Below are 27,282 nucleotides of genomic sequence, written 5' to 3'. Positions count from 1 at the left end.
CGCTTAGTTGTCCTTGGTCTCGGCATCGGCCTTCTTGGAGCTGGCCTTGCGGGCAATGATCTTCTTGCGGTCCTCGTCGAGCTTAAGGCTGGTGATGACAACGTTGGAAGGATGGATACCAAGGGGAACGGTAGCACCGTTGGTCTTCTCACGGTGGATGCGCTCGATGTTGATAACCCACTTCTTGCGGTAGACCTGGGTGACCTTGCCCTCCGCGCCCTTCTGGGAGCCACGGACGATCAAGACCTCGTCATCCTTGCGGACAGGGAGCGATCGGATCTGTAGTGAGCAGGATGCAGATGAAGGTGCAAAGAGTGGTTAGAAACAGTCCAATGAAAGAAAAGTTGACAAGGGGATGCGGTTTCATCATCGACGTCCATTGCCAGCGTCTGTGTCGGATTCGCAGAGCTTGTTGGTAACATTCATTTGCCTCTCATGAGAGCATTCTCTGAGTGATCGCCGACGTGCTTCGTTGTGGTGATGCATACTGCTGTGGAATGGTACTACTAAATCTGTTTTTGTCGAGTTTGTTCTGCAAAACCTGTGGCTACTCGGCAAGGGTGCAGGTGTTTTCTTGCAACTGCCGTTGTGTATGTCCTGTGATGATCTGAGATCCTGTAATGACCTGAGATCCTGCAGTGACAGCAGCCTAGCGCAGGTTGTAGTAGATCAACGTGCTACATCCGTCCAAGCCTTTCGGTCCTCTTCATGTCCAGCCTTGACAAAGCCATTATCCCCCCGCAAGTCTGCCTAAGGTGCTTCGACGTTCGGTTTGGCCGCTTGTCAAAAGCAAGAACGACAGCTAACGACACGTTTGCACCTGTTTGAGACTGCGTGTAATTCTGGCAGTAAGGACCATGATGTGTGCTGTGACGCTTGTCCACTGTGCCAATCTCCTTTCCTGTATTCCATTCTTGTGTCGCAGCGTCGGTCATCCGTGTTAATGAATCGTCAACGCTCCCCCGAGGCCATTGTCATGTAGCTCTGTAGCTAGCTGGTGCCGCATGATGTCTGTCGTTGCGATGTGATGGGTGCTGCTTTGCAATGTGAAACTGCTTTCTGATTCAAGGTGCGCCTGGACTGCGATAAATCTTCGTGTGTCGATGAGGATTCTCTCGACGAATGCCGCTGAGATGCGTATACTCTGCTGAATGGCGGATTGACTGGCTGACAATGCTGGAAGCGTCGATGATGAAATGTCGCTATGTACTGGGCATACTTACGCCGTGCTCAGATCGGAGCTCCTTGTTAAGGGAAGACGACATGATCTTTCGTCGGAGGTGGGCGGGGGCATCGAAGTGAGCCTTGCGCTGTGCGCGACGAGACGAGGAGACCATCTTGAAGTACGAATGTGCGGGGCGGGGGTGATCAAGGGTTGGGTGGTGGTGATGAGAAGTTGGAGCACGAAATCGCAGATGATGATCAGACCTCACATTCGACATTCATCAACTGCAAACAGCTCGCACAGCTCGAGAAATCTCCAATTGCAGGCCAGTCTTCCTTCTCACTGGCAGCTGCTCGGGTTTGGGTATCACGCTGTGCTCCCTCGACTCTGATTTCTTCTAAGCTTTGGACAGAATCGCCATAGCAGAGCCACTATCTTGATTTCACTCAAAAGGTGCTCTGAAGACTGCCGTGTGCTGCCGTGTTATTGCTGAGCGCTCGAGAAGGGCCTTTTCTGAATTTGGCTCGATTTGAGAATTTCAGTGGGGCTATTGAGAGAAGAAAAAGCCTCAGCCATTCGTACAGTTCTGATCTGGAGTCGGCCGATCCCCGATCCCCGATCCCACATCCCACATCCCATTTTCACCCCGACGAGTTGTCATCACCGATTGAAGCTCAATGCCAGAATCCGATCCTACATAAACACATGCTTCTGCTGAAAGCCGTTCGGCATGCTCACTTAGTTTAGAGCTGCATGGGCGATCATCTCGGCATCAGGCATGCTTTGACTTTCCGAAGCCGAAACACTGGTCTTATTGCTCAAATGGCATCGGACCTCGGTCAATCGGACGCTTCTAAGACGGCACAGTCGTTTTCAGTCGTGCTTGCCTTCCTTTGTGAATGTCTACCATTGTCAATGTGGTCGATGCTTCCTACTGCAAGTAATAATGATGTGATGTAAAAGTCCTGAGGCATGCGAGTCCAAATTGCATCTTCATGGTCCATATCTAGGCGGCCAATCTATCAATGTCAGACCTTGGGCCGCCAGCGTTGGCATTATTCAATGTCTATGTCGTTGTGCCATTTCCTTTGGCTGCTTGCGCATCTCCATCTGCTTCACCGTCATCGCTCCAGTTCTCCAATTCCTCTTGCTCGACAACAGGGTGGTAGCGATACTCGGAACGACCAGCGCCCGAACGCGTTGCTGCAGAATTGGATGAGGCTTTCGATAATGGCAAGGCGCGATACGTGCCATGACGCAAATGTAATGCGTACGAGTAGAGCACCAGCGCAAAATAGATCTTCACCAGCCATCCCAGTATCAAGACAGCTGCAGAGAAGTCTTTTTCCTCCTTCCAGATACGTTGTGCACTGATCTTGCGCTGTTCTGGTGTCAGCTTATCGTGGTGGAGCTGTGCCATTTGCTCTGGTGTTCTGTATTGCGACTCGATGGTTTCGATGAGGTCCATCAGCCCAGTTTGGTGCGAGGATTGATTGGTCGTAGGCTGACCATCGTGAGGTGTGAAATACCACCAGTTGAAGGTGAAGAGGAGCGTCCAGAAGGTGGAGACCATGTGGTCGAGTGTGAAGAGGTGAGCATAGGTGAGCACATGTTGTGCCTCTTCGTCGGATATGCCTTTCAAGCCCCACAGGAACAAAACGATGGTCGCTATTGAGTAGACGTAGAGAGCTACTTGGGAGAAGGTGCCTCCTTGGAAAACCGCGAGGATGCCGTATATACCTGCTGTCTTGTTGAAGAGTGCGAAGAGGGTCAAGATGGATGCGCCGATCTTGAGATCCATGAAGCCTAGAAAGGATGTAATGGCATGATGAAACGACGGCATGCTCGGTAGCCGTAAATAAAGCCGCGACATGATGTGAGTGGACGTGATGCGAGCTAGCTTCTCCACGATCCCGTGTAGCAAGGAGGGGTTTGGAATGTTGCAAGGCCGCGACTGAGCTGGTCGAGAGGCAGCTAACACAGATAAGGTTTGTGAGGACAAGGTCGAGGAAGAGATTGCTGTGATTCGTCTATCGCCTTGACATGCTCCACTTCCTGACAGATTCGATACTTCAATAGATCTGATGACAGTAGGGAGTAGATGCGATGGCTGAGGCAGAGTGTAGGTGCGAGAAGGATGGTGACCGTCTCAACAGCACGATGAGAATGAGCAGGGTGTGTCTCTTCGTTCTGTGACAGGCGCGTCCAAAAGCATTTACAGCTCGGATCTCGGTCATTTTCTAGCGTCGTCTCAGGGTCAATTTTCAAGAACAGCGACACTGCGACAAGCAACACACACGACGACAGCAGAAGGTGGAAGCAGAAGCATCAAAAAAGTCACACAGAACAACACCCGCTGGTAGCACAAAGCACAAAGCACAAAGCACAAAGCACAGCACAGCACAGCACAGCACAGAAGAGCAAGTCCCATGTAGAGCACCTGTCAATCCGCTTTTGGCTCCTCTTCCCCACCATCTGTACCTCCATTCCAGTCCATGGCGTCGCAATAATGTTGGAGATTGCGATCTAGTCCGATCTAGGAATAATGTAGATCAGATCTGTAGAGGATCGGGCGGAGAAGGTTCAGTCGGCGATCAGGCTAAGTAGATCTGATCGGGATCAGATGTGGCAAATCAGGTAGAAAATCGGGCTGAGCCGATACCGGACAGAGATCGGATGCAACCATATCCCACTCGTTGCTACACACTGTCATTAGGTAGGGTACGCCCACAGTCGGGCATGTGCCACACGTTTGTATACAAGTCTGGCAGGGAGCTCGAGGCTCCCGCCACATTCACTTCTAGTATGTCAATATAGTATAGTGTTTTGCTCTTTAGCTTGAACACCTCCCGATCATCGTCGCCGAGTGACTCCTTTATTTCAACAAATAACTGTAGAAAGGTGCCTAGCCTTCGCTCTCCTCCAACAGCTGTCCTGCACAGAACAACTTCAAGTGGTTAGACTGTCCAGCCGTCGATAGTGAAGCAGACATGTCCAGGGCTGTCTCGCAAAAGGCTTCGGCCACTTCTATGCGGAGCACGCACACACATCACAAAAGGCATGTCTCGCTTCGTAACCTACCTGACCAGCCCGGACCCGAAGCCTACATTCCTCCCCATCTTGTTCTAGATGCGACATCGCCTCGAGACTCCGCCTTCTCCATCAGCTCAACAGAACAGAATCTTCGCGACGACACACCATACCGCACTGCTCCCGCTTCAGGAAGTGGAAATGGCGCTCTGCGACCTGCTTTGTCCACAGCTGGCCGCAGTGCAACTGGCGACGGCAACCACAGTCGTCGACCGACCGAAGCCTACGCACAGGAGCTCGATCGACTGCTTGAATCCGAAGGTGAAGACGGCGTCAACTTGATCAAAGTGGTCGAGCGTCAAGACGTCTTCCATCTCATCCACGAGATTCGTTCTGATCTGCGCAAGACCATTGACACCCATCTCAGCTGGGAAGAGCTCACCTCGGTCGACCTCAACTTTTCACTCGTCCGCCCTCTTGCCATCAAGTACAGCAACTTTCGCTCCATCGGCATCCTCTACTGCCTCATGCTCAATCGGATCTACTTCCAACGTGAAGCGACACGCGACCTCGCTTTCCAATCTGTCAACAACACCCGCTCAGCTCTTTGCGAGCTCCTCGCCATGAAATTGCTGCGCACTTTCTCAAACGACGGTTTGGAGCTCGTCACCTCGCTCACCGCGAGCTTTCATCCTTTGGCTGGGGCGACACACAGCGAGCTGAAGGAGCTGCATATGTCTTCATCGCACGTTGACATCAGCGAGATCACTAGTCATGGTCTACCTGCCAAGCAGTACTCGAATACTTTGGAGCTTGCGATTGCTTCTTCTGCCAAACGCTTCATCTCGACTCCGCTCTGCCAACGGTGTATTGATGGGATATGGAACGGCAAAGTCGTCCTGTCGCCCATGCAGGCATCTCACGCCATTCTCAACGATAGCTATAAGAAGCGTCCACTCAGCATCTACGACCCTACTAAGGCGCCCTTGCTCAATCATCTCCGCCTACGCGTACCCTCCATTCGAAGCAAGCTCGAGTTCGTCACTTTTGTCGTCATCCTCGTCCTGTATGTCGCTGCTTTAGCGCAGAAGGGCAGTCCAACGTGGACAATTCAGGAGACTTTGTTCTCGATCTGGCTGTTCGGATTTGCCGTTGACGAGCTGGCTCAGCTTCAGGAGCACGGGTTATCGCACTACATGAGCTCGCTCTACAACCTCATCGATGCAGTGTTCTGCATCATTTCCTTCTTCTGGTTTGGGCTACGCATTTCGGCGCTCCAACACGGTCTTCCAGGAAGAAGCGATCTCAGTTTCGACTGTCTAGCACTCGGTGCTGTAGTCCTCTGCCCAAGGGTAGCGAGCTCGTTGGTGCAAGACAACGTCGTCTTGCTCAGCTTGAAAGCCATGCTGTCCGACTTTGCGTTCTTCACAGTACTTGCTATGGTCTGCTTCTCCGGTTTCGCATATGCCTTCTACTCGCTCGCATCGGAAGAACGATGGACTTTCAAAGCCGTCCTTTGGCTTATGCTGAAGGTTTGGTTCGGCAGTTCCTATCTCGGTTTTGACGAAGCGCAAAGTTTCTCCCTTGAATTCGGTCCGCCCCTCATGATCATCTATACTATCATGAGCAACACTCTCCTCCTAACCGTACTCATCTCGCTCCTCAGCAACACCTTCCAGATCGTCGCCATGAACGCCAACGAAGAAGCCATGTTCCAATTCGCATGCAAAACCATGTCTGGTATCACCACCGATGCGATCTTTTCCTATCAACCCCCACTCAATCTTTTGGCGGTGGCGATAGTGATGCCGCTTAGCTTTTTCGTTTCGCCCAGATGGTTGCATAAGATCAATGTGTTTTTGATCCGGTTGACGAGTTTCCACGTGCTGCTAATTATCCATTTTTGCGAGTTGAACGTGTTCGGACAAGGGATCAGTCTGACAGCGGACAAGGGGAAGACGTTGTTGAGTAGACTGCCGTTTTTCAGTTCGGGGTTAGATAGTGCAAGTGCGGATGTGATTGAGGCTGCGTTTGATTATCGGCCGGCGGAAGATAAGGATGAATGGGGTGTGGAGGATGAGGAGTCAGGTGATGAGACGGATGGGGAGGGGGAAGGGTATGATGGTGTGGGGACGATTAGGAAGGGTAAGGGTGGCAAGGCTGAGGATGGAGGATGGGAGGAGAGGGCGGCTGCGAACTTGGAGCAAAAGGTCACTCCTCATGCCCAAAACCAGTCACAAACTGCCAGTTCTGCTAGTGGCGAAGCGCAGAAACAGGATCCTCTACCACGAACGACGACTCAGTCCTCGTTTGCAGGCAGCACAAGCTCTCGTCGCACACGAGACGGCCCCAGCAATCGAGTAGTGCAACTTCTTCGACGAGGACACGAACCTCGTGGTTTGGGCTCGCTCAGTTCTCCCCTCGCCAAACTGTTCAATCATGTGCTCGACCCTGGTGATCTTAATAACAACCTTCCTAAACGAGCTTCTTCTTCGTCTCGCTGCGCAGAACGATCTCGTAGCCCATCCCGTTCCCAATCTGGATCTCGTCTCGAAACGAGCAATGTTCGCTCTACAGACTCTAGCCCCACTCGACCTGCTTTTACGCGTAGACAATCCCCAAGGCGAGCGGAAAGAGATGCTGAGCTCCCGATGGCTGTTATTGGCGTGCATACATCAACCGGTAACGATGATCTCAGTGAAGAGTTGAGGACAATCGCAAGAAGGGTGCAGGAAATGGAAGCGAGGGGTAAAAGGATGGAAGATCTGTTGCTGCAGTTGTTGGAGCAGAAAAGTAGCAGTGCTGGGCCGAGCAAAAGTGCAAGTGGTAAGATCCAGACTGTTGGTGCCGGCGCCGATGAAGGGAAAAGCTCGAAGTGATTCAATCTCGCTATACTATGGACTCTCGATATCGCTTGACCACCGGAAATCGACAATCATACACACAAGGAACATTTAGTGTGACTGTAAGCTTCGTAGTGAGCTTGGTGAAGGTTGTCAAGCGAAGAAACTACGCATTTGAAAGCAGACAACCTCAACTAGAGGTATCTAATGCTACCTTCTGTGGATTTAGACACACAAGGCGCTTTGGCGGAGTGGTTATCGCGTGGCACTAGAATCTCTTCCTCGATTCTAGAGTATTATCTGCTCGACAAAAAAAATAAAATGCCATTCCCTCTGGGAGCATAGGTTCAAATCCTGTAGGCGTCGGTTTTTTTTCCATGGAACACCCCTGAAACTGGAATGTATGAATGTGGACGACTGAGGGGCATCTCCTCCAACTTTCTGGAGCAAGATTGATCAGAAAAAGGCTGAGTAATGGTAAAATGGATTTTTTTTTTTGATATGGTGTCAGTGTCTGTAATTAGGCATCACCTATAATCACATTGACACTTCAACATCATAACCCACCACAAGACTTGACAGGGATGCTCAGCTGACTTCAGCGCACCTCAACATCACATGAACCAATGACTTTGACACTGCTACAAGCTCTACAGCTCATAAACACCACCAACTTTTTGACCAAATCCATCCAGTCTCAAATGACTCAAATTTGACCAAATGACACTGTGTTTTTTGCAAGTTTCACTGCTTCAGTGATGTTGGGGAGCTCAGTCTAGTATTGCTGTGCAAAACCAACACATATATCAACATCATCCACCCATTCAATCTATTGGCACCTCTTTCAGCAATGTCTCTGGGGGTCTTGATTGCAACAACAACCACTTCCCACTTCTGCTGCCCTGTGTGTTCCACAGGTGTGTCCCAGGGTTGGTTTTGCTCACTCAGCACCTCCATTATATTACTTTATGGCTAAGTCCCTGAGGCCCTCCTTTGAGCCTCTGCCTACAAGTGCTCTCCTCACCTTCTCCTCCTCTGCCTTCCATCATCACTCACTTTCTCATCATTCTGCCTGGCTAAAGCTCTGCCCTCCTCACTGACTTCCTCCCATAAAGGCTCCTCCCTTCAGTAATTGCCCTCACCCCCCCTTCACCATCCACACTACTCCTCAACCACACCAGCTCCTTTTGCATCCTTTCACCCTTACTCAATGCCACCTATCCACTCCAATGATCAACATCATCATGCATCTGACTCTGGCCCTGTTCTCACCTCCCCAGATATGCCAACCCCTGCAGCTGATACATCTGCTGCCTCCACTCCCTTATCCCCTCAAGACCACATTGCCCTCGACATCCCTGCTACTACTCACAAGGACACCAATGAATCCACTGTCACAGGGTCAGTGGGTCAGCATATGAAGGGTGTGCCAAATTGATCAGCAGCAATCATGGTAATGTCACAGGGTCAGCAGATCAGCATATGAAGGGTGCACCAAATTGATTGGCAGCAAATCATCAGGAATCAACAAAGCTAATCAGGTTGGTAGCACATATGATTTATGAGACCAACCAAACTCTGGGGTCCAGGTTAATTTCACAAGGATCAATCAGGATCAGCCTGATCAGCATGTCTCAGCAAGTCAGCTGACATGAGCAAGCATCAGGAGATTCAGGGAGGAGGATACCAGCATTAGAAGGAGAAGCATACAGAGATAACCACATGTAGGAGTGGGGACCAAGCTCAGCATCATGCAGATGGTAACTGCTCAAGGGGTACATGCATATAGCCACACAGGACCAAGCACAGGGGCAACCACATGACCAAGGAGTTTGGTCATGAGGTCCAACAAGTGGCTAAAGGGATTCACAAGATAAGGTCAAGAAGGTGGTTGCTGGTGAAGAGAGAAGTGTAAGCGGTCGCACACCAGAGACTTAGTTTTGGGGTGTTATATTGAGTTTGATTGAGTAAGGTCTACTCAGTATGTTTTGCCTAAATGTAACCAAACATTGCTGCCTGGTAAGTCTCAACTGACTGCCTTGAACACTCCATTCAGAGGTTGTGCAGCACAGACACTGGTCATTGGTGAGTGAGTGATACACCCTCTCCTACAGTACAAGTGTTTGTAGTACTGTTGATAATGCTCTTGGATGTTGTCTGGACTGTGATATGCTAATTGCCTCAGAGGATGGGAGTTACTGGACCACAGGTGTGAGTCACCACCTACAATAACTGACTGGACTGCAGGTGTCAAGCAACACTGCCTACAGCGAGGGACTGGACTGCAAGTGTTGAAGAACACCACCTATAGTAAGGGACTGGACCACAAGTGTTGAAGAACACCACCTATAGTAAGGGACTGGACCACAAGTGTTGAAGAACACCACCTACAGTAAGGGCCTGGACTGCAAGTGTTGAAGAACACTGCCTACAGTTGTCAACTAACGGTGATACTACACACATGTTGAGAGTCGTTGCAGGAGCACTGCTATTGCAATGGTACATAACTGAGTAAGTAAGTAAAGTAGATAGAGTAAAGAGTGGATAGGGCTCCACTCATATGCTATGGTAGAGTGAGAGTATTTATGTGTTCAATTGGTGTTGCCCACGACACCTATCCTGCTCCTCCTGAGGGGCCTGTCAGGGGTCTCGCGCCTGAAACCCAGGTCAGTCTGTCGAGATACTCAGTGACTATCAAACTGTGTGACAGCTATTGTCTCAGTATCAATCTCGACGAGCTAGTCATTTGGTGACTATCAAGTTGCATGATGACAGCAGGTGGCATTCATTGTATATACTATCATAGGTTTTGGCTGACCTCTGTGGACACTCTGTTCAGGGTAGCTTGGCACAATCAATATCGATATGTAGGTTATGATGACACCAAGGTCTGGTGTGAATGTTGATGATGATGAGGTTGATGGTGTTGGTGATAAGGTTGGTGGCATCAACACAAGTGTCCAGTGTGTTGACTGATGCTTGAGGTGATCCCTGGACCACAGTGGACTACTGCCTTCGGTTCTATCTTAATCTGGACTGCTGGTTTGCTATGAACTGCCTTCAGATGTCAGGTAGTGGTGATACAACACACACACTACAATGAGGAGCAATCTTGATAGATTACTACTATGCTGACTGAAACTAATGTATACTTATGCTGAAGTTATAACTAGTTATGATGTGTGTAGAGTGGATGAGGATCCACTTGACCTTTGATGATGAGAAAGTATGGTTATATACCTCTTCACAGTGTTGCCAGCAACACTGCTCCTGCTCTCTCTCTCCAGAGAGTACCTTCTTCATCGAGTACTGTACAGGGGCCCTTCTAGCACCACTCCTGTCCTCCTTGAGCTATCCTGCTTGCTTGGCACCCCTGTGCCTCTTGAGCTGTGTCAACTCCTTTGACACTGCTCCTCCTCCTTGCTATCCTGCTTGTTTGGCACCCCTGTGCCTCCTGAGTGGTGTTGACTCCTTTGACACTGCTCCTCCTCCTCAGGACCTGCTTGCCAGTTTCCTATACACTGCTCCTTCTCCTTTGACCAGTGACAGTTCCTTTGACTCTTGTCTCTTGAGCCCCTGAGTGGTAACTGTCTGCATGCTCCTTGAGCTTGGTCCTCTTCATGGCTGTGCCTGCTCCTTGAGCTTGGTCCTCTTCTGCATGTGAGTCTGTAGGGGTCCATGGTCTCCATGGAGACTGCACTATGACCATGCTCTCTACTGGTATCGACTAGATCTCCGATACCTGTGCTCCTTCCATATGAACCAGTGACCCTCCTGCTTCTTGAGCATTCAGGCCCATGACACCAACTACACTTCCAGAGTGATTGTTCTGAGCAATATATCACGTGTCCAATCGATGTCGATTGGCAACATTTACTCCCCACATGTACAACAGGGTGGCACTACTCAACAACCCCCCCATATGTTCCTGCCACCAGCAGTCCCTGATGTCCAGCAAGCTATGGTCATTCACTGGATCTCCCTGGGATCCCCTGAGTCAGGCTCTTACACTGGCCCTCAGCCAATTTAACCTCTCTGTCTGCACAGATGGTGCAGACTCCATTTCAGCTGAATGGCTCCTGTGACACTACCCCCCCTTCGAGAGCTGAGCTCCGTTGAGGCTAGGTACATCCACCAGTAATCCCTTACTTCCTGCTGTTCCACCAACAGCATTTCCACATGACCTTCAAAATGGTGTGCACTTGTAACACTTCCCACTCCACTGCGTCATCTCAACCACCCAGCCAGAACCTGCCTGCCTCTGGGTTGGGGAAGCCTGTGTGCCACAGTGCCAGGCTACTTGGATGCAATTCTGCCCCTCCTGCAGGTCCCTCTGCTGCTGGCCTCATGGTCACAGCTTCACCTACAACTGCTGCCAACGAGCAGCCTTCTGAGACTGCAGCTGCTGAGCTGCTGGTCACCCTTGCTTCTGGGGCCTGTCCCCGCTTGGAACTGCTGTTCCTCGGTGGTGAGGAGGAGGAACCGTTGTTCCTCGGTGGTGAAGGGGAGGAACCAACGTTCCTTGATGGTGAGGAGGAGGAGGAGGAGGAGGAGGAGGAGGAGGAGGAGGAGGAGGAGGAGGAGGAGGAGGAGGAGGAGGAGGAGGAGGAGGAGGAGGAAGAACGATGGAGATCTCGATGAGATCTGTCACAGAACCATGTCTACTACCGATCTCACTGAATTCTTCTGTAATTCCCATGATCTACCCGATTCCTCAATTCCTGCACTCCCTTCATATGAACTTATGGGCCTTTCTGCTTCCTGTGCATCCAGGCCCATGACATCTCACACCTGCAGTCCAGTAACTTCCGTCCTCTGTAGGTGATAAGCATATCGCAGTCCAGATGACATCCAAGAGCATTAACAACAGTACTGTGAACACTTGTACTGTAAGGAGAGTGTATCACTCACTCTCTAACAAACAATGAACATGCCATGCAACCTCTGAATGGAGTGTTCAAGGCAGTCAGCCAAGACCTACCAGTACAAAGTCATCTGGTTACATTTAGTCAAAACATACCAAGTAGATCTTACTCAATCAATCCCACCTATACCAATCAGATAACACCCAAAATTAGTCTCTGGCACGCGACCACTTACACATGGCTACAAGTCATGTTCAATGCTGGTCGCTACCTGGAACTGTGCCATGCTCAATGAACCTTCGCGCCAGGCAGCCTTGCAAAACTCAGCCACCCCTCTTGGGAAGGCTGACATTGTTTTCATTCAGGAGATGCAACTCACTTCCCCCCAACATCTGCTGACCATCAATCCCTTCCTTCAACTTCAACATCCTTTTGCGACCCAAGGTCACCAAGCCATTCTCGGATCAGACTGTGGTATCCTTCTTCAGAATACCAAGTGGGTAATCGAGGAGTCCTTCCTTCACCACCATGCAACCTATGCTCGGATCCGTATTCCCAACTCCGAACCTGCTCTAGGTCAAGCCATATGTACTCTCTATCTATGGAGTATTCATGCACTGCCTGACGACGCTAACCATCACACCTTCTGGGCACAGGATCAAGCCGGACTCTCCCAACTGGACATTGCAGCAGCAAACGATACTTCTGCAGCAGTCATCGGCACAGATTGGAATGCAGTTGCTGCCCCCATGCTCGACAACTTCCCTCCCAGGCAGCAACAATGTCAACTCCCCCTTGGACAGCTGGCACAGGCAGGCATGGTCGACACAATTCGCACTCTACATCCTCAAGGCACAAGTTATACCTGCCATCACGTTTGACATGGTCAACTCCTCTCTGCTCGCCAAATCAACAGTATCTGGACATCCCATAGCCTCATCCCGCATCTCCAGAGTGTTGAGACCCATCCAAGCAGATCTGACCATAGCGTTGTCATCCTCAGTCTTCGCACCAGCATGACCAGAGGCGAGCTTGGCCCTGGTACTTGGCACTTACATCGAGAAGCCCATTTACAACCTGGTTTTGAACTTCGGATGTCTCACTTCGCCGAACAACTTCCGAAGGAGACCCCCAGACCACCTATTGCAGCCTGGTACGCCTTTGTTGAGAGAGTTTGCACAACCTCCTCCAATGTCATTACCACACTCAGCCAACAAGCCCGTAAGAGAGAGGCCCAACGCATTGCCACCTTACAAGAGCTGGCCAACATCGACATTCGACATGGTGATCAGAATCGGGCTCGTTTCCTGGAGCTCCTGGCAGTCATGCGCCAAATGGAGATAGGTCAGGCTACTGACACCATTAAGAAACATCAAGCAACCCACGAACTCAATATGTTTCAGCCGACAGCTTGGATTCTTCCAAAACTTGAGAGCTGCAGTTTTGCTGCGCTCCCTTCCATCTGCAACAATCAAGGCATCCACCACCACATCATCGAGAAGCTGCTTGCTATCCAACGCTTCTACATGACTCTTTTTACTCCGAAGGACCGTGACCGTCTTTCTGAAGAGGCCAGCTCCATGCTGCTCTCGTCGGTCAAGCATCACATCTCTCTGGCAACCCGACACACATGCGACACATCCTTCACAATGGACGAGCTGCACTCCATTTTGTCTCGCTCCCAGGAGATGTCTGCTCCTGGACTTGATGGCATCACTTACCCACTCTTATGCATCCTCGGAAACACAGCCTTTTCAAGGCTGTGTGCTTTGGGGAATGCTCTGTTTCATGACCATCATCTCCCGGACGGCAAACCCATGCTCTGGGGAGTCCTCCTGCCGAAGAAGGGGGACCTGAGCCTCCTCTCAAATTATCGACCTCTCTCCATCGCTGCTTCCTCCTTTCGCCTTTTGGGCGTTGTCATCTCGAATCGCCTACAAGTTGCCACCCAGGAAGTAATCAGTCCGTCACAAACTGGCTTCATTCTCGGCCTCTAACGTCATCACCCTTTACCTTCTCCAACATGCTGTCCAGTCTGGTAAGGTCGCTGGGCCTATCTGGGTTCTCAATCTCAATCAGTGGAAAGCATATGATAGGGTGCGACATGAGTGGCTACTGGATTGTCTTCAGACCTATGGTTTTGGACCCCAGTTCCTAACGTACATCCATGGTATCTACCGGAGTCCTTCGGTGTGACAATCGGCAGAAGGGTACTTTACTGATCCAATCCCGCTACGCTGTGGCATACTCCAAGGTGATCCTATGTCGTGCCTCCTTTACAATTTTAGTCTACAGCCAATGCTTGACTATGTCAAGGATAAGCATCATGCCAGAACCGAACTAAACTGGGACACACGGAATCCTATGTTTGTTTCCTCCCTTGCGTTTGCCGACGATACCTTGCTTGTTGCCACAACAGGACTGACTTGACGACTTTCTTGGATGCCCTCAACCTCTACAAGATGGCTAGCAACGCTCAGGTCAACGAAGACAAGTCCCAGGCTTTCTTTCTCATGCATGGTCAGACAATGGTTGAGGGTGGTCTGGAGGATGACATCCTGTATCCCATCTTAGGTGATGCTAATGCCGAGATAGTCCACCTTGGCTACCCTTTCTGCCTCGATAGTGGTATCCCTCATGTCACCATTGAGCAACGACTTACCTCCATCCAAGCGAAGGTGAATATCCTTTCTACCACCAAAACGACACTCCTAGCGAGAGCACGCATAGTCAACTCCTTCCTTCTATCGAAACTTTGGCATACCATCTGCCTTTGCCCTATTCCGTACACACTTCAGCGACGTGTCATGGGACCGGAGGCGCAGGAAGCAAGAAGACTGAAGTCATATGAAGAGGAGTGCAGAAATCGAAGGATCAGGCTACATGAGAGCCTAAGGCTGAGTTTTCTGAGATCAGTAGTAGAAACAATTCTATGGCATAATCCACTGGGATCAGCAGGAACAAGGTTGGTATCACAGAATACAGTGGGAAATGTAATACCCTGTCAGGTATGACAGATTGTATGGGGATCAGTTCAAGAAGACACCTCTATCACCAATATGGCAAGTAGAGGTCACTGAACAAGGAGGGGACACCATCAGATGAGGTAGGGGCCCTACAATGATGAAACTGGCAAAAGAAAGTGGGCACCCAAGACAAGGAGGTAATGAAGGGGTGTGAGTTGCCACCCAGATGAAGTGGGACTGGCCCCTGATGGAGATGAGGCAGCAAGAGGCCCATCCATCCAGAGGAAGCAAGGAAGTGGTGCCAATGAGTGGCATCACAAGATGGATGGAGAGCATAGGAGGACCAAGGAGGATGAGCAGTGTCACTGGCAACACTGCAAGAGAGGTATATAACCATGTTCTCTGTCCTAGCAAGTGAGTGGATTGCCAACCACTCTACACCATACACAACTAGTTATCACTTTAGCACAAGTATACATTAGTTTCAGTCAGCAAAGTGGAAATCAAGTAGATTGCTTCCCTTGTAGTGCATGTGTTGTATCACCACTCACTGATGTCTGAAGGCAGTTCATAGCAAACCAGCAGTCTGGATATCGATAGAACCAAAGGCAGTTGTCCACTGCAGTCTGGGGATCACCTCAAGCACTCAGTTGACACACTGGACACTCATGTCAACAACATCAACTATCTCACTCACACCAGGCCTTGGTGTCTTGCAATACATTCAGCATTATTGATTGTGCCAAGCTACCTCTGGATGGAGTGTCCACAGTGGTTAGTCAAGACCTGCAGTAACCATCACATTACTACATCTTTGGGCAAGAAAAGTCATAGAAGCTTATCTACAACATACCTCAATAGAAATTGCAATACACAAGATGTTACCACATATCTCGACAGGATTCGTAATAGATGCATTCCTGTCACATATCAGGTTTTAGGTGTGCAACCTCTGACAGGCATCTCCTATCTGCTTTTGCACATACTTGGCACTCAAGCTTTGGAAAAGCTATGCCGTTTAGGCAATGCTCTTCTACAAGGTCACCATCTACCTGATGGTGAACCTATGCTTTGAGGAGTTCTGTTGCTGAAAAAGGGGGACTTAGGTCTTCTCAAAAATTACCAACCTCTCTCCATCACAGCTTCTTCCTTTTGACTCCTAGGGGGAGCCATGTCGAACTGTCTTCAAGCTGCTGCACAGGAGGTGATCAGTCCATTGCAGACTGGCTTCATTCTGGGCTGCCACTCCACTTCCAATGTTATCGCTCTCTACCTTCTCCAACATGCCATCTGGACCGACAAAGTTTCTGGTCCCATCTGGATTCTCAACTTGGACCAACACAAGGCTTATGATAGAGTGTGGCATGAGTGGTTGCTGGCATGCCTCTGAGCTTATGGTTTTGGTCCTCGTTTCCTCACCTACATTGCAAACATTTACAGAAACCCTTCGGTCAGGCAATCGGCAGAGGGCCTTCTCACTGACCCTATCCTTTGGCGTGGAAAAGCAATACTGGTCCAGGGATGTCAACTATGATATATATATACCTACACTGCAGGGTGGTGGCCACAGCATCATGATTTGGGGGTGTATGACCTGGGCAGGCCTGGGTCTAATGGTCTATATAGATGGCAAACTGAATTTGGAGTGTTACATTGAGTTGCTGGAGGAAGCAGTGCCTGGTAGCATCTTGAAGTGGAAGAATATACAGAGAATTCCACCAAGGGATAAATTGATCTTTCAGCAAGACAACGCCCACCCTCACAATGCCAAAGTCGCCAAGGAGTACTGTCAGCGGTCGCATGCCCAAAACCTGATATCTGTAATAGAAACATGTCTATTACAAATCCTGTCAAGATATGTGACAATGCTTGAAGTATTATGATTCTTGTCAAGATATGTAGTAGAGATGTCTCTATCACTTTCCTTGCCCAAAGATGTAGTAGTGGTTTTGCTATTGCAGGTTTCAACTAACTGCTGTGGACACTCCATCCAGAGGTAGCTCGGCACAATCAAGAATGCTGAATGTATTGCAAGACACCAAGGTCTGGTGTGATTGAGATTGTTGATGTTGCCAACATGAGTGTCCAGTGTGTCAACTGAATGCTTGAGGTGATCCCCAGACCACAGTGGACAACTGCCTTCAGCTCTATTGTTATCTGGACCACTGGTTTGTGTCATGGGCCTGGATGCTCAAGAAGCAGGGGGGTCACAGGTTCATATGGAAGGAGCACAGGTATCGAAGATCTAGTCGAGACCAGTAGAGAGCATGGTCGTAGTGCAGTCTCCATGGAGACCATGGACTCCTATGGACTCACATGCAAAGGAGGGCCAAGCACAGCCACGAGGAGGACCAAGCTCAAGGAGCAGGCACAGCCACAAAGAGGACCAAGCTCAAGGAGCATGCAGATGGTTACCACTCAGGGGCTCGAGAGACAAGAGCCAAAGGAACTGTCACTGATCAAAGGAGAAGGAGCAGTGTCGAAGGAGTCGACACCAGGTCATGAGGAGGAGGAGCAGTGTTGAAGGAGTTGACACCAGGTCATGAGGAGGAGGAGCAGTGTCGAAGGAGTCGACACAGCTCAAGAGGCACAGGGGTGCCAAGCAGGAGAGGCCCCTGAGCAGTACTCGATGAAGAAGGTACTCTCTGGAGAGAGAGCAGGAGCAGCATCGCTGGCGATGCTGAGTAGAGGTATATAACCATGCTTTCTCATCATCATAGGTCAAGTGGATCCTGATCCACTCTACTCACCATAACTAGTTATCACTTCAGCATAAGTATATATTAGTTTCAGTCAGCATAGCAGCAATCCATCAAAGGTTGCTCCTCATCGTAGTGTGTGTGTTGTATCACCACTACCTGACGTCCGAAGGCGCCCATAGCAGGTTAGCGGTCCGGATCAAGATAGAACCGAAGGCAGTAGTCCACTGCAGTCCAGGGATCACTTCAAGCATCAAGTCAACACACTGGACACTCGTGTTGACGCCACCAACCTTATCACCAACACCATCAACCTCATTATCATTGACATCACCAATCTCATCACCAACACCATCAACCTCATCATCATCAACACTCACACCAGACCTTGGTGTCATCATAACATTGATATTGATCATGCCGAGCTACCCCTGAACGGAGTGTCCACAGAGGTCAGCCGAAACCTACGATAGTATATACAACGAACGCCACCTGCTGTCACTGCACAACTTGATAGTCACCGATACCAAGACAATAGCTGTCGCACAGTTTGATAGTCACCGAGTATCTCGACAGACCGACCTGGGTTTCAGGCGCGAGACCCCTGACAGTTTGCTATGAACCACCTTTGGACATCAGTGAGCAGTGATACAACACACATGCTACAATGGAAGCAATCTACTTGATTGCAACTACACTGACTGAAACTAATGTATACTTATGCTTAAAGTGATAACTAGTTATGTATGGTGTAGAGTGGATGGAGATCCACTCAACCACTTCTGACACAGAGGCATGGCTTATATTTATCTCCACAGGGTCACCTGTGACTCTGCTCCAGCTCTCTCTCTCCACAGGGCACTGTCTTCATCAAGTGCTGTGGTAGAGACCTTTACCAGTGCATCCTCCCTGCTGAACCCTGCTTCTTCTGCTCCAGGGTCAAGGAGAGCCAGCATCACCTCATCACTGATAGGGGTCCCCCCACTTCATCCCAATGACAATGCTTGCCCCCTCTTCCATCTACCTCCTGACTTTGGCACCCATCTCCTTGTGCCAACTTCATCATCGTGCAGGGTCCCTACCTCATCTGGTGGTGACCTTGAATGTCCTTGTCACTAATCCCTACTGGCTCTGTCATATAATCACCCTTGTGTCAGCAGTCACGCGCCTGAAACCTGAGATCAGTAGTAGTATCAGTACTATCACCAATTCTGTCGAGTTATGTGACAGCACTAATGGTATTTCGATTCCTAGTGAAATATGCGACAGAGCCTTCTCTGTCACCTTTCTCATTGGAATCTGTAGTTGTATTATCGTTATGACAGATTTCGACTAACCACTGTGGACACTCCATCCAGAGGTAGCTCGGCATGATCAGACTATGATACAACTCTAAGTGAACTTGATGTTGACACCAATGGTCTGGTGTGAGTATGGATTGATGATGTCGACATGAGTGTCCAGTGTGTTGACTAATGCTTGAAGTGATCCCCAGACCACAGTGGACGACTGCCTTTGGTTCTATTGATATCCGGACCACTGGTTTGCTAGAACTGCCTTCGGATGTCAGGAAATGGTGATACAACACACACGCTTCGATGAGGAGCAATCTGTTGATTACTACTATGCTGACTGTGAACTAATGATACTTATTGCTTGAAGTAATACTAGTTTGTTTGATGAGTGTAGAGTGGATGAAGATCCACTCAACCATTTGTGATGAGGAGGTAGGACTATATACCTCTTCGCAGCATTGCCAGTGACACTGCTCCTGCTCCTTCTCTCCAGAGATTACCCTCTTCGTCGAGTACTGCACAGGGTTCTCCAAGGAGGCACCTCCTCTGTATCAAACCTTGTCCCTCCTGTCTTTCCTGAGCTGTGTCAACTTCATTGACACTGCTCCTCTTCTTCATGTCCCTTTCACCAGTGTCCTATACACAGATCTCCTTCCTTTGACCAGTGACGGTTCTCTTCTACTCCTGTTCTGTGGCCCCTGAGTGGTAACTGACCGCATGTCACTGAGCTTGGTCCCTCTCATGTGTGAATTGTTGTATGGACATCCTTGCTACTGATCTCTGCAGAATCTGCCACATGGTCTCGCTTGTTGCAGATTCTGGTGGGATTCATGATATTGACAATGCTCGTGCCAATTCTGCTGTGATCTGCCATAGAGCTGATTCTACTGCCGATCTTGGTGAACTCTGTTGCAGCTCCTACGATCTACCCAATTCCACAATTCCTGTGCTACCTTCATATGAACTTCGGTCTTTCCTCATACTGCGCACCCAGGCCCATGACACCTTGCCACTAATCTCCATGGAATATGCCATACAGTCTTGTTTACTACTGATCCTGGCGGGATTTGTGATACCATCTTTTCCTCATGCCAATCTGTGTGAGATCTGCCATAGAGCCATTTCTCTTACAGATCTCAGTGAACTCTTCTGCAAGTCCCATGATCTGCCTGATTCCTCAATTCCTGCACTCCCTTCATATGAGTTGATCGATCTTCCTGCTTCCTGCATATCCAGGCCCATGACAAGTACCTGGGGGAGGTCAAACTCAATGTATTGCCCTGGCCTGCAATGTTTCCATACCTGAATCCTATAGAACATGTGTGGCAACAGCTGAAAAAGCAGCTATATCAGCAAAGATATACTATCAACAACAAAGCTCAAGTCATTGCAGCTATCAACAGGTTTTGGGCAACTTTTCCCAAGGAATCAGTTCAGGCACTCATAAAGTCAATGCCCAGAAGGTTACAGGCTGTAAGGGTTGCAAAAGGGGGGTCATACAAGATACTAAAGTATAGTATATAGTAATTTAGGAGGAGCTTTACACTCAAAAAAAAAGTTGTGGCATTTTCACTGCACACAAATGTGGTCCAATCACAACAAAACTTATATGTACTTGTAGCTCTCAATCTCAGCTTTCCAACAATATGTCACAAGCTATACTTCATTGAGGATACCAGCTCTTGAAAAGTGAAGTTGATGTGTGGTGATGAGCATTTAATTATCTTAAAAGATGCCAGGCAATTTTGGACGCGACTGTAATAGGCCTTCTTCGGCCTGCTATTTTTATTTTTATTTTTAAACTTTTTCCGCATGCTTTTTCGCAGTTCTTGTTGTGCTCAGGATGACCTCTGGGAGGAGACGTATGGTATGGTGTACGAACATTTTGGACAGATGGGGCCATGTCGAGGTTGCGGTTCTGGTTTGGCGTGTGGAAAATCGGAGGCAGCTTCAAGTCCTCATCCTTGCTAGCTACTGTATGTTGACAGAGGTAATACTTGCTTAGGCTTTGGTTTCTTAGCGGGCCTGACAAGACAAGACGGGAAAGGAGAGATTGGAGCTGATGAGAACAGGGTATATTGATTATGGTACAGATGGCAATGCGGACAAAGAAAATTATTGTACAAGCTGGTTTCAAATCAACCACACTATGCCAGAAGCCGATGATGCTGAGTAGCTGAAATCATGAAGTAGGAGCACGACGAGTAGCATCCAAAGCATCCAACTGAGCCAAGTGATCTGCCAGATCATCCAATGGTGTCCTCTCCTCCCCCTTCTGCTCGCTCTTCTTCTGCTTCTCCGCCTCCTCTCCTACCAATGACCCACTCTTCCCACCCTTTCCTGCCGCGGTCGCATCCTTAACCCCACCCGTACTAGTCGGCATCAAGACACCCCCAACCCCAGTCCAACCAGGAGCCATCTTCCTCAACCTCTCCTCCTCTCTTTCCCTCTTCTCCCTTTCCCTCCCCTCCAAGTATTGCTTGTGCTTCTCTAGCAAATGATCTATTGTCGAGGACGAAGGCGTGTTCGGATCAAGAACGTAGGATTCGAGACTGAAGGGGTAGACGAAGTATGCCGAGATGTCTGCTGGGAGTGGGTGCAGATCGGGAGGAAGCTGGACCGGCGTTGGGATGGAGACCGAGGGTGATTTGATGAGCGGTACGCGGGATGCTAGGGAGTAGAGGTTGTTGCTGCGGTTTTGTGAGGTTGAAGGGGAAGCGTTTGAAGATGACATTGTGGATGATGGGATGAAGGGTTATAGGGGATTGGCAAGTTGAGGTGCGAGGTCGATGAGCACTTGCCGCCGAGATTTCCAAACGGTAAGAATCGATGGCGTGCTTGCGAGGCGTGCTTGCGCCGAAAAGCTGAGAAGTGATTGAACGATGACTGGGCGAGATGGAGATGATGGAGCGAGAAGGGATCATCAGCGAAACAGTGAATGCGTTGTTGCACGGACCCTAACTCTAACTCAACCTCCACAGAATCGTCTTTGTCGCGTGGAGCAATTGCGGAAATTCCACCGATTTCGTCGAACCAACAGCGCGGGAAGCGCGCAGATAGTGCTCAAAATCACCACAACCCTCGATTCTTCTCGACACCCTTCTCTTTCTCACCATCATATCACGGCAACTCTTCAACCACTGCCTTTCATTCTATTATCATTATCGGAAAAGACCGATCAAGCACTCTTCAGCATCCTCGGGTGAAATCCGAAGCCCATCAGCGTATCGACATCGACAACAGTAACAGTTTGCGGCCTCTCACACGACGTCTACGACAAGTAAGCACAGCATTCAAACCGGCTAGACCACCGATACGAAAGCATCAGATCCTCGCAAAGTTTTCTGGTCGCCTATTATAACAGCCCCAGAGAAGTCACTATCATTCATTAGGGACGTGCGGCAGGATGGAAGCAGTCGCTGGACCATCCAGAGTCACCATGGCGCCAACTTCAAGTAGGCGGTTTCGAGGTCGAGCGGACTCTCCCACAATCGAACGCATAGTAGCAGATACGAATCTCCCAGCAATAACACCAGAGCGCAGTGTCTGTGACGCCCGTGATGCACCACAGGCTCGATCTCAACGCACTCGACGAAGTACATCACGAGCCGTCTCCCCAAGAAGACAAGCAACCCGCACCAGCTTCTGCCTCCTACTCCTAACCCTCCTCGCCTTGATCCTATGCCCCCTCGCTCTAGCCTCCGAAGGCGACCGCTCTCCTGAATACCGCATGTGCGTATCTTCCTGCACCGCCGACCTGTGCCGAGACCACGTTGATGACGGCATTATGTTCGCCCATCGTCTTCCCTTCATCCTCCGCCTCACTCGATGGACTTGCGAAGACGACTGCAAATACCACTGCACGCATCGCATTACCAACGATGCTGTCTCTCGCGTTCAACGGATTCAACACGATGCAATTGCCGAAGTGGAAACTTTATCCAAAGAGAACCCAATCTCCCCCGCCGCCAAGTCTGAGCGAGCAAAAGCACTGGTGCAAACGCAGTTGGCGATCCTACGACCGGTGCAGAAGCAAATGGTCCAATTCCACGGAAAATGGGTCTTTGTCCGTTTCCTCGGTGCGCAAGAACCTTTGTCGGTTCTATTCAGCCTATTCAACCTCCGCGTGCATTACAAAGCACTATTCATGATGCGCAAGCGACTTCCCGATGCGTTCCCCCTCAAACTCGTATACATCGTACATACGCTCATCAGCATCAATGCTTGGTTCTGGTCCGCCATCTTCCACACTCGAGACAAAGACTGGACCGAAAAGCTAGACTATTTCAGCGCAGGATCGGTCATTATGTCCGCCTTCTTCTTTTCCGCATGTCGGCTGTTCAGGTTAGCACCGGGTGGGGAGAGGTTCGTGATGTTAAGAAGGGTGTGTCTGGGAGCGTTGGGGTTACACGTGTTGTATTTGAGCGTGGGGAGGTTTGATTATGCGTATAATATTGCAGCAAATGTTGTTGTGGGGTTGGTGCATATTTTGCTTTGGTTGACATATTCGTTGAGGCCGACGACGTTCCCTAGTAATCCGTTGGTTGATAGGACTGTGTACTCCAGGGCGGCTATGCGAGCAGCCAAACCAAACCTTTCGGCGCTTAGCACGCCAAATCCGTTGAGTAACGGCTCAGCAACACCGCCGGTGCCGGTTTCGACGAATATTGGGCCTCCCAGTTCGCATACGAAGCAGAGGAGAAGGTTGCAGTTGTTATTGGCATTGATGTCGGGATCGGTACTGCTCGAGTTACTCGACTTTCCACCGGTTCTGCGGATATTGGATGCTCATGCGTTGTGGCATTTAGTTACGGTGCCGATCACGCAGATGTGGTATGAGTGGTTGGTGAATGATGCGCAAGAGTGTGTTAGTACGGGATGGTGGCTGTCGGATCGAACGGGTGCGTCGGCACATGGTGGGGAACAGTTGAGTTCGATGTTGGAACAGATCAGTGAAAAACTGAAGGGGAGAGCGGCGAGTCTGGCTCAGAATATGGAGCTGAATGCATTGACGACGAAGCTGAATGAGTTGGCGAATAAGGCTGGGTTTGGTGGGAATGCTAGTGCAGCAGAGGTGAATGGAGTGGGAGGCAGTGCAGCCGCGGCAGATGAAGATGGGCTGGGGTTGGGAATTGGGAAGAGCGGGAGTGGTGCAACTAGTACGAGTATTGGGGTTGGGGCTGGGGGGTATTCCTCCTTGACGGGCAGAGACGGTGCTGGTTCAAGTGGGAGTGCAGGGAAGGCTAAAAACTACTAGCAATAGCACACGACAATGGGCAAACTTCAACACCCTTAGTCGCTGAAATGGAAATCTTTGTTTCCCTTCTACATGTGTCATGATATCTGTATTGGTGTGAAGAGTACATTCGAGAGGTTGCCAAGATCAAAAGAGTAAGGGCTAAAAAAAGCAAAAGAACTGCAACACCCAGGATTCCCGCGTGGTCCCCCACCGCAGTACTGACTAGGCGATACCTTACTTAACTTCGCAGATCGGACGGGATGCGGTGCTTTGAAGGTTCTATGGCCGCAGATGTCAACTTTACTCTAGTAGTACAACATGTACTTAGCACTTCATGTCTCTACACGGCGTATGAGGGTGGGGTTGAGAGTTTCGGAATTCGGAAATGACTCTTTCATTCTTCCCGAGAGGTTTTTTGGAACTTCTCCACACCTTTTCCCTTCCAGGCCTACATGTTCACACCACATCTGATCATCAAGTGACGCTAACAGAGAGAAGAGAGGATGGCCGACGCTACAGCCTCAACATCAGCTTCTCCTGCCGCTGCTGTTGGAGGCGGCAGAAAACGCGCTCGAAAAGCCCGCAAGCGCAGCAAGAAGAACAAACCTGCCACCGGTAGCAACAATCCTAACGAGTCTGGTTCTGATTCTTCGTCGGAAGACGAAGCACCGTCGAAAGCTGCACCAACTCCGAAAGCTACACCCAGCAAAGCCTCAGCAAATCCAGCACCAGCACCGAAGCCATCTTCCTCAGCCGCACCTGCTTCTCAGGGCTTGTCGCAGGTGAACCTGCACAAACCATCATTCATCACCCGCGCCCCGACCACCAGCGCACGCAAATTCACCATCTCAGTCGCTATCCCCGGCTCGATCGTCCTCAATGCTCAGTCTCCTGAACTTCAGTCCAGGCTGGCAGCACACATCGCTCGAGCATGTGCGATTTTTAACGTGGACGAAATTGTAGTCTTCAACGAAGGAGAATTGCGGAGTGAGACTTCGGATCCTTATCAGCATCGGCATAATCAACAACATAGGGGTACCAAACGCAGATATAATGAGCCGCAGAATGCAAAGACACAGCAAGGAGAAGGAGAGGTGCAAGAGGGTGGAGAGGGGGAGGAAGAGGGAAAAGGAGGAGGGTTTGAACCACACACGTTTTTAGCAAGAGTATTGCAGTATCTAGAAACACCGCAGTATCTGAGGAAAGCTTTGTTCCCCATGCATAGGGATTTGAGGTTGGCAGGGTTGATGCCTCCATTAGACTGTCCTCATCATTTGAGGTTTGAGGATGAATCAGAGTATAGAGAAGGAGTCACTGTAGACACGCCTCATTGGGCGAGGAACCGCGGTGCTGGAGGAGGGGGGAATAGTGTATACGTCAATATAGGTTTACGAGACCCCATCGAAGCATCCCTACCCACAACAGCAAAGTTAGAATCGGGGGTAAGAGTAACAGTCCGTATGCCAATCAACACCTACGAGCCTGGCTCCATCGTTTCGCCTCGCGAACCAGTGGAAAGGTTGGGTTGGTATTGGGGCTACTCTGTCCGTCTTGCATCCAGCCTATCCTCCGTTCTAACCTCATGCCCCTTCAGCTCTTCCTCAGGGTACGATTTGGTCATTGGCACATCCGAACGCGGAGTCTCACTTGCCGACCTTGCGATCGCCACTAGCGCACAAACTCCAGTTGCTTTGCCATCAGGAGAAACAATCCAACCTTTGCCGAGCAGCTTCAACCACGCACTGGTGGTGTTCGGTGGGTTGAGCGGGTTGGAAGTGGCGGTGGAGCAGGATGAAGGGATTAAGTTGGATAGACATACGGCGAAGGATCTGTTCGATGCTTGGGTGAATGTGGTGGAGAATCAGGGGAGTAGGACAGTTAGGACGGAAGAGGCGATTATGATTGCTCTTGCGAGGTTGAAGCCGATTTTGGAGGGGGTGGCGGAGAATAAGAAGTGAGTGCAATAGAAGCTTATTGCACTGTGTGAACGGAGTAGAGTGTGTGCGTGTGGAAACAGTGTAGATTCGTGAGGATGAGACTGATAGTACATGTGATCTTTGAGGAAGAACGGGAGGTGATTAGACTTCTTCTGCATCGTCATTATCTCTAAACCTCGGGTTCTGTTCGACATCAAAGGAGAGAAGAGACAAGTCAGTGTGTGAGTTTCGAAGCAAATAAATCGTTGTGATGTTGCGAAAGCCTACCTTTTCAGAATGCCCATAAAGCTCCTGATCCTCCTCATCATCGTAACTCCTCTCCCTCTTCGCACCCTGAGCCAACCCCCCAACACCTCCCCTCCCATCCTCATCCCACCCCGCCGCTCCCGCACCTGACATGGCACCGTCATGCCCTCTCGCATCACCCTCCAATTCACTATACATATGCTCTGCACCGGTCGGCACCATTCCACCACCACCCATATCCATCCCTGCCGTTTCCTGATACAACTGTTCTCTCTCCAACCTCCTCGCCTGCTCTGCTTCCATCCTCTTTCTCTCCTCTTCCTCTTTCAGCCTGTTATGTCCCCATCCACCTCTTCCTGCATCGTACTCTTGTCTGTATTCATCTCTCACCTGACCACCGCTCCTTCCTCTACCGTACTGTCTTCCCTCCTTGTAGCCTGGATCGAGATCGCATCGGATCACGCGCTCGTCGAGTTTTGTGCCTGAGACGTAACGCATGCAGTCTACCGCTTCTGCATGGGTGTAGAATTCGACAAAAGCAAAACCGCAGGGGGTTTTAGCGTAACGATCGAGACCCATAATGATACGTTTGATGCCGCCGCCGGTGGAAAGGGACGCAACGCGACCGAACACCTCATAGATCTGTTCCTCGGTGGTGTAGAATGAGAGGTTGCCGAGGTAGAGGGTGGAGGTGGCACGAAGTTGCGCGTGTTGTTCTGCTTTGGAAGCCGCTGAACGCGAGTCTCGATCTGTTGTTCGGGATGAGTAAGGGCAACAGATGGGTTTCGAGGAGGGTCAGTGGACGAGCTGGTGTGAAAAAGTTGGGTTTGAGTGGGGAACTTACAAGATGAGGGAGCGTCTAAAGGCTCCAAGATGTGCGACATGATTGCAACGCTTCTCCTTTACCCGTGTCTGAGAGCTATGATATGCGTGTTGCTGGTCCCGTTCGATGTTGGTGCGGAAAGGTGGAAAGCAGCATCAATTCTACTGAACAACA

The 27,282-nt window shown here is 50.0% G+C and overlaps 7 protein-coding genes and 2 non-coding genes across 9 annotated transcripts; 4 read left to right on the top strand and 5 right to left on the bottom strand.

Moving 5' to 3' along the window:
* Positions 1-3: 3 nt before the first annotated feature.
* On the bottom strand, positions 4-1,337 carry UHO2_05102 (putative 60S ribosomal protein L26; the record flags this gene model as incomplete). Its single annotated transcript, XM_041556105.1, has 2 exons — positions 4-279; positions 1,224-1,337. The coding sequence occupies 2 exons, from the start codon at positions 1,335-1,337 to the stop codon at positions 4-6; spliced, it is 390 nt and encodes a 129-aa protein (XP_041412039.1).
* An 894-nt stretch (positions 1,338-2,231) lies between these two features.
* UHO2_05101 (uncharacterized protein) lies at positions 2,232-3,038 on the bottom strand (the record flags this gene model as incomplete). Its single annotated transcript, XM_041556104.1, has 1 exon — positions 2,232-3,038. The coding sequence occupies one exon, from the start codon at positions 3,036-3,038 to the stop codon at positions 2,232-2,234; it is 807 nt and encodes a 268-aa protein (XP_041412038.1).
* A 1,117-nt stretch (positions 3,039-4,155) lies between these two features.
* On the top strand, positions 4,156-7,074 carry UHO2_05100 (uncharacterized protein; the record flags this gene model as incomplete). The annotated part of the gene is made up of 1 exon (XM_041556103.1): positions 4,156-7,074. The coding sequence occupies one exon, from the start codon at positions 4,156-4,158 to the stop codon at positions 7,072-7,074; it is 2,919 nt and encodes a 972-aa protein (XP_041412037.1).
* A 201-nt stretch (positions 7,075-7,275) lies between these two features.
* Positions 7,276-7,404, top strand: tRNA-Ser(AGA). Its single transcript has one exon. It is a non-coding gene; the product is annotated as a tRNA-Ser (tRNA).
* A 13,641-nt stretch (positions 7,405-21,045) lies between these two features.
* UHO2_05099 (uncharacterized protein) lies at positions 21,046-21,597 on the bottom strand (the record flags this gene model as incomplete). Its single annotated transcript, XM_041556102.1, has 1 exon — positions 21,046-21,597. The coding sequence occupies one exon, from the start codon at positions 21,595-21,597 to the stop codon at positions 21,046-21,048; it is 552 nt and encodes a 183-aa protein (XP_041412036.1).
* Positions 21,598-22,302: 705 nt separating this feature from the next.
* UHO2_05098 (uncharacterized protein) lies at positions 22,303-24,120 on the top strand (the record flags this gene model as incomplete). The annotated part of the gene is made up of 1 exon (XM_041556101.1): positions 22,303-24,120. The coding sequence occupies one exon, from the start codon at positions 22,303-22,305 to the stop codon at positions 24,118-24,120; it is 1,818 nt and encodes a 605-aa protein (XP_041412035.1).
* A 156-nt stretch (positions 24,121-24,276) lies between these two features.
* Positions 24,277-24,391, bottom strand: UHO2_10193. The gene has a single exon (XR_005960701.1). It is a non-coding gene; the product is annotated as a ribosomal RNA (ribosomal RNA).
* A 214-nt stretch (positions 24,392-24,605) lies between these two features.
* On the top strand, positions 24,606-26,060 carry UHO2_05097 (uncharacterized protein; the record flags this gene model as incomplete). The annotated part of the gene is made up of 1 exon (XM_041556100.1): positions 24,606-26,060. The coding sequence occupies one exon, from the start codon at positions 24,606-24,608 to the stop codon at positions 26,058-26,060; it is 1,455 nt and encodes a 484-aa protein (XP_041412034.1).
* Positions 26,061-26,180: 120 nt separating this feature from the next.
* On the bottom strand, positions 26,181-27,169 carry UHO2_05096 (putative nuclear cap binding protein subunit 2; the record flags this gene model as incomplete). The annotated part of the gene is made up of 3 exons (XM_041556099.1): positions 26,181-26,222; positions 26,307-27,034; positions 27,130-27,169. 3 exons carry the CDS (start codon positions 27,167-27,169, stop codon positions 26,181-26,183), a joined length of 810 nt encoding a protein of 269 aa, XP_041412033.1.
* Between the last annotated feature and the right edge of the window lie 113 nt (positions 27,170-27,282).

The sequence above is a fragment of the Ustilago hordei genome (genome assembly GCF_900519145.1).
Source record: "Ustilago hordei strain Uho2 genome assembly, contig: UHO2_contig_12, whole genome shotgun sequence".
NCBI lineage: Eukaryota > Fungi > Basidiomycota > Ustilaginomycetes > Ustilaginales > Ustilaginaceae > Ustilago > Ustilago hordei.
This window is presented reverse-complemented; position numbering and strand designations above follow the sequence as displayed.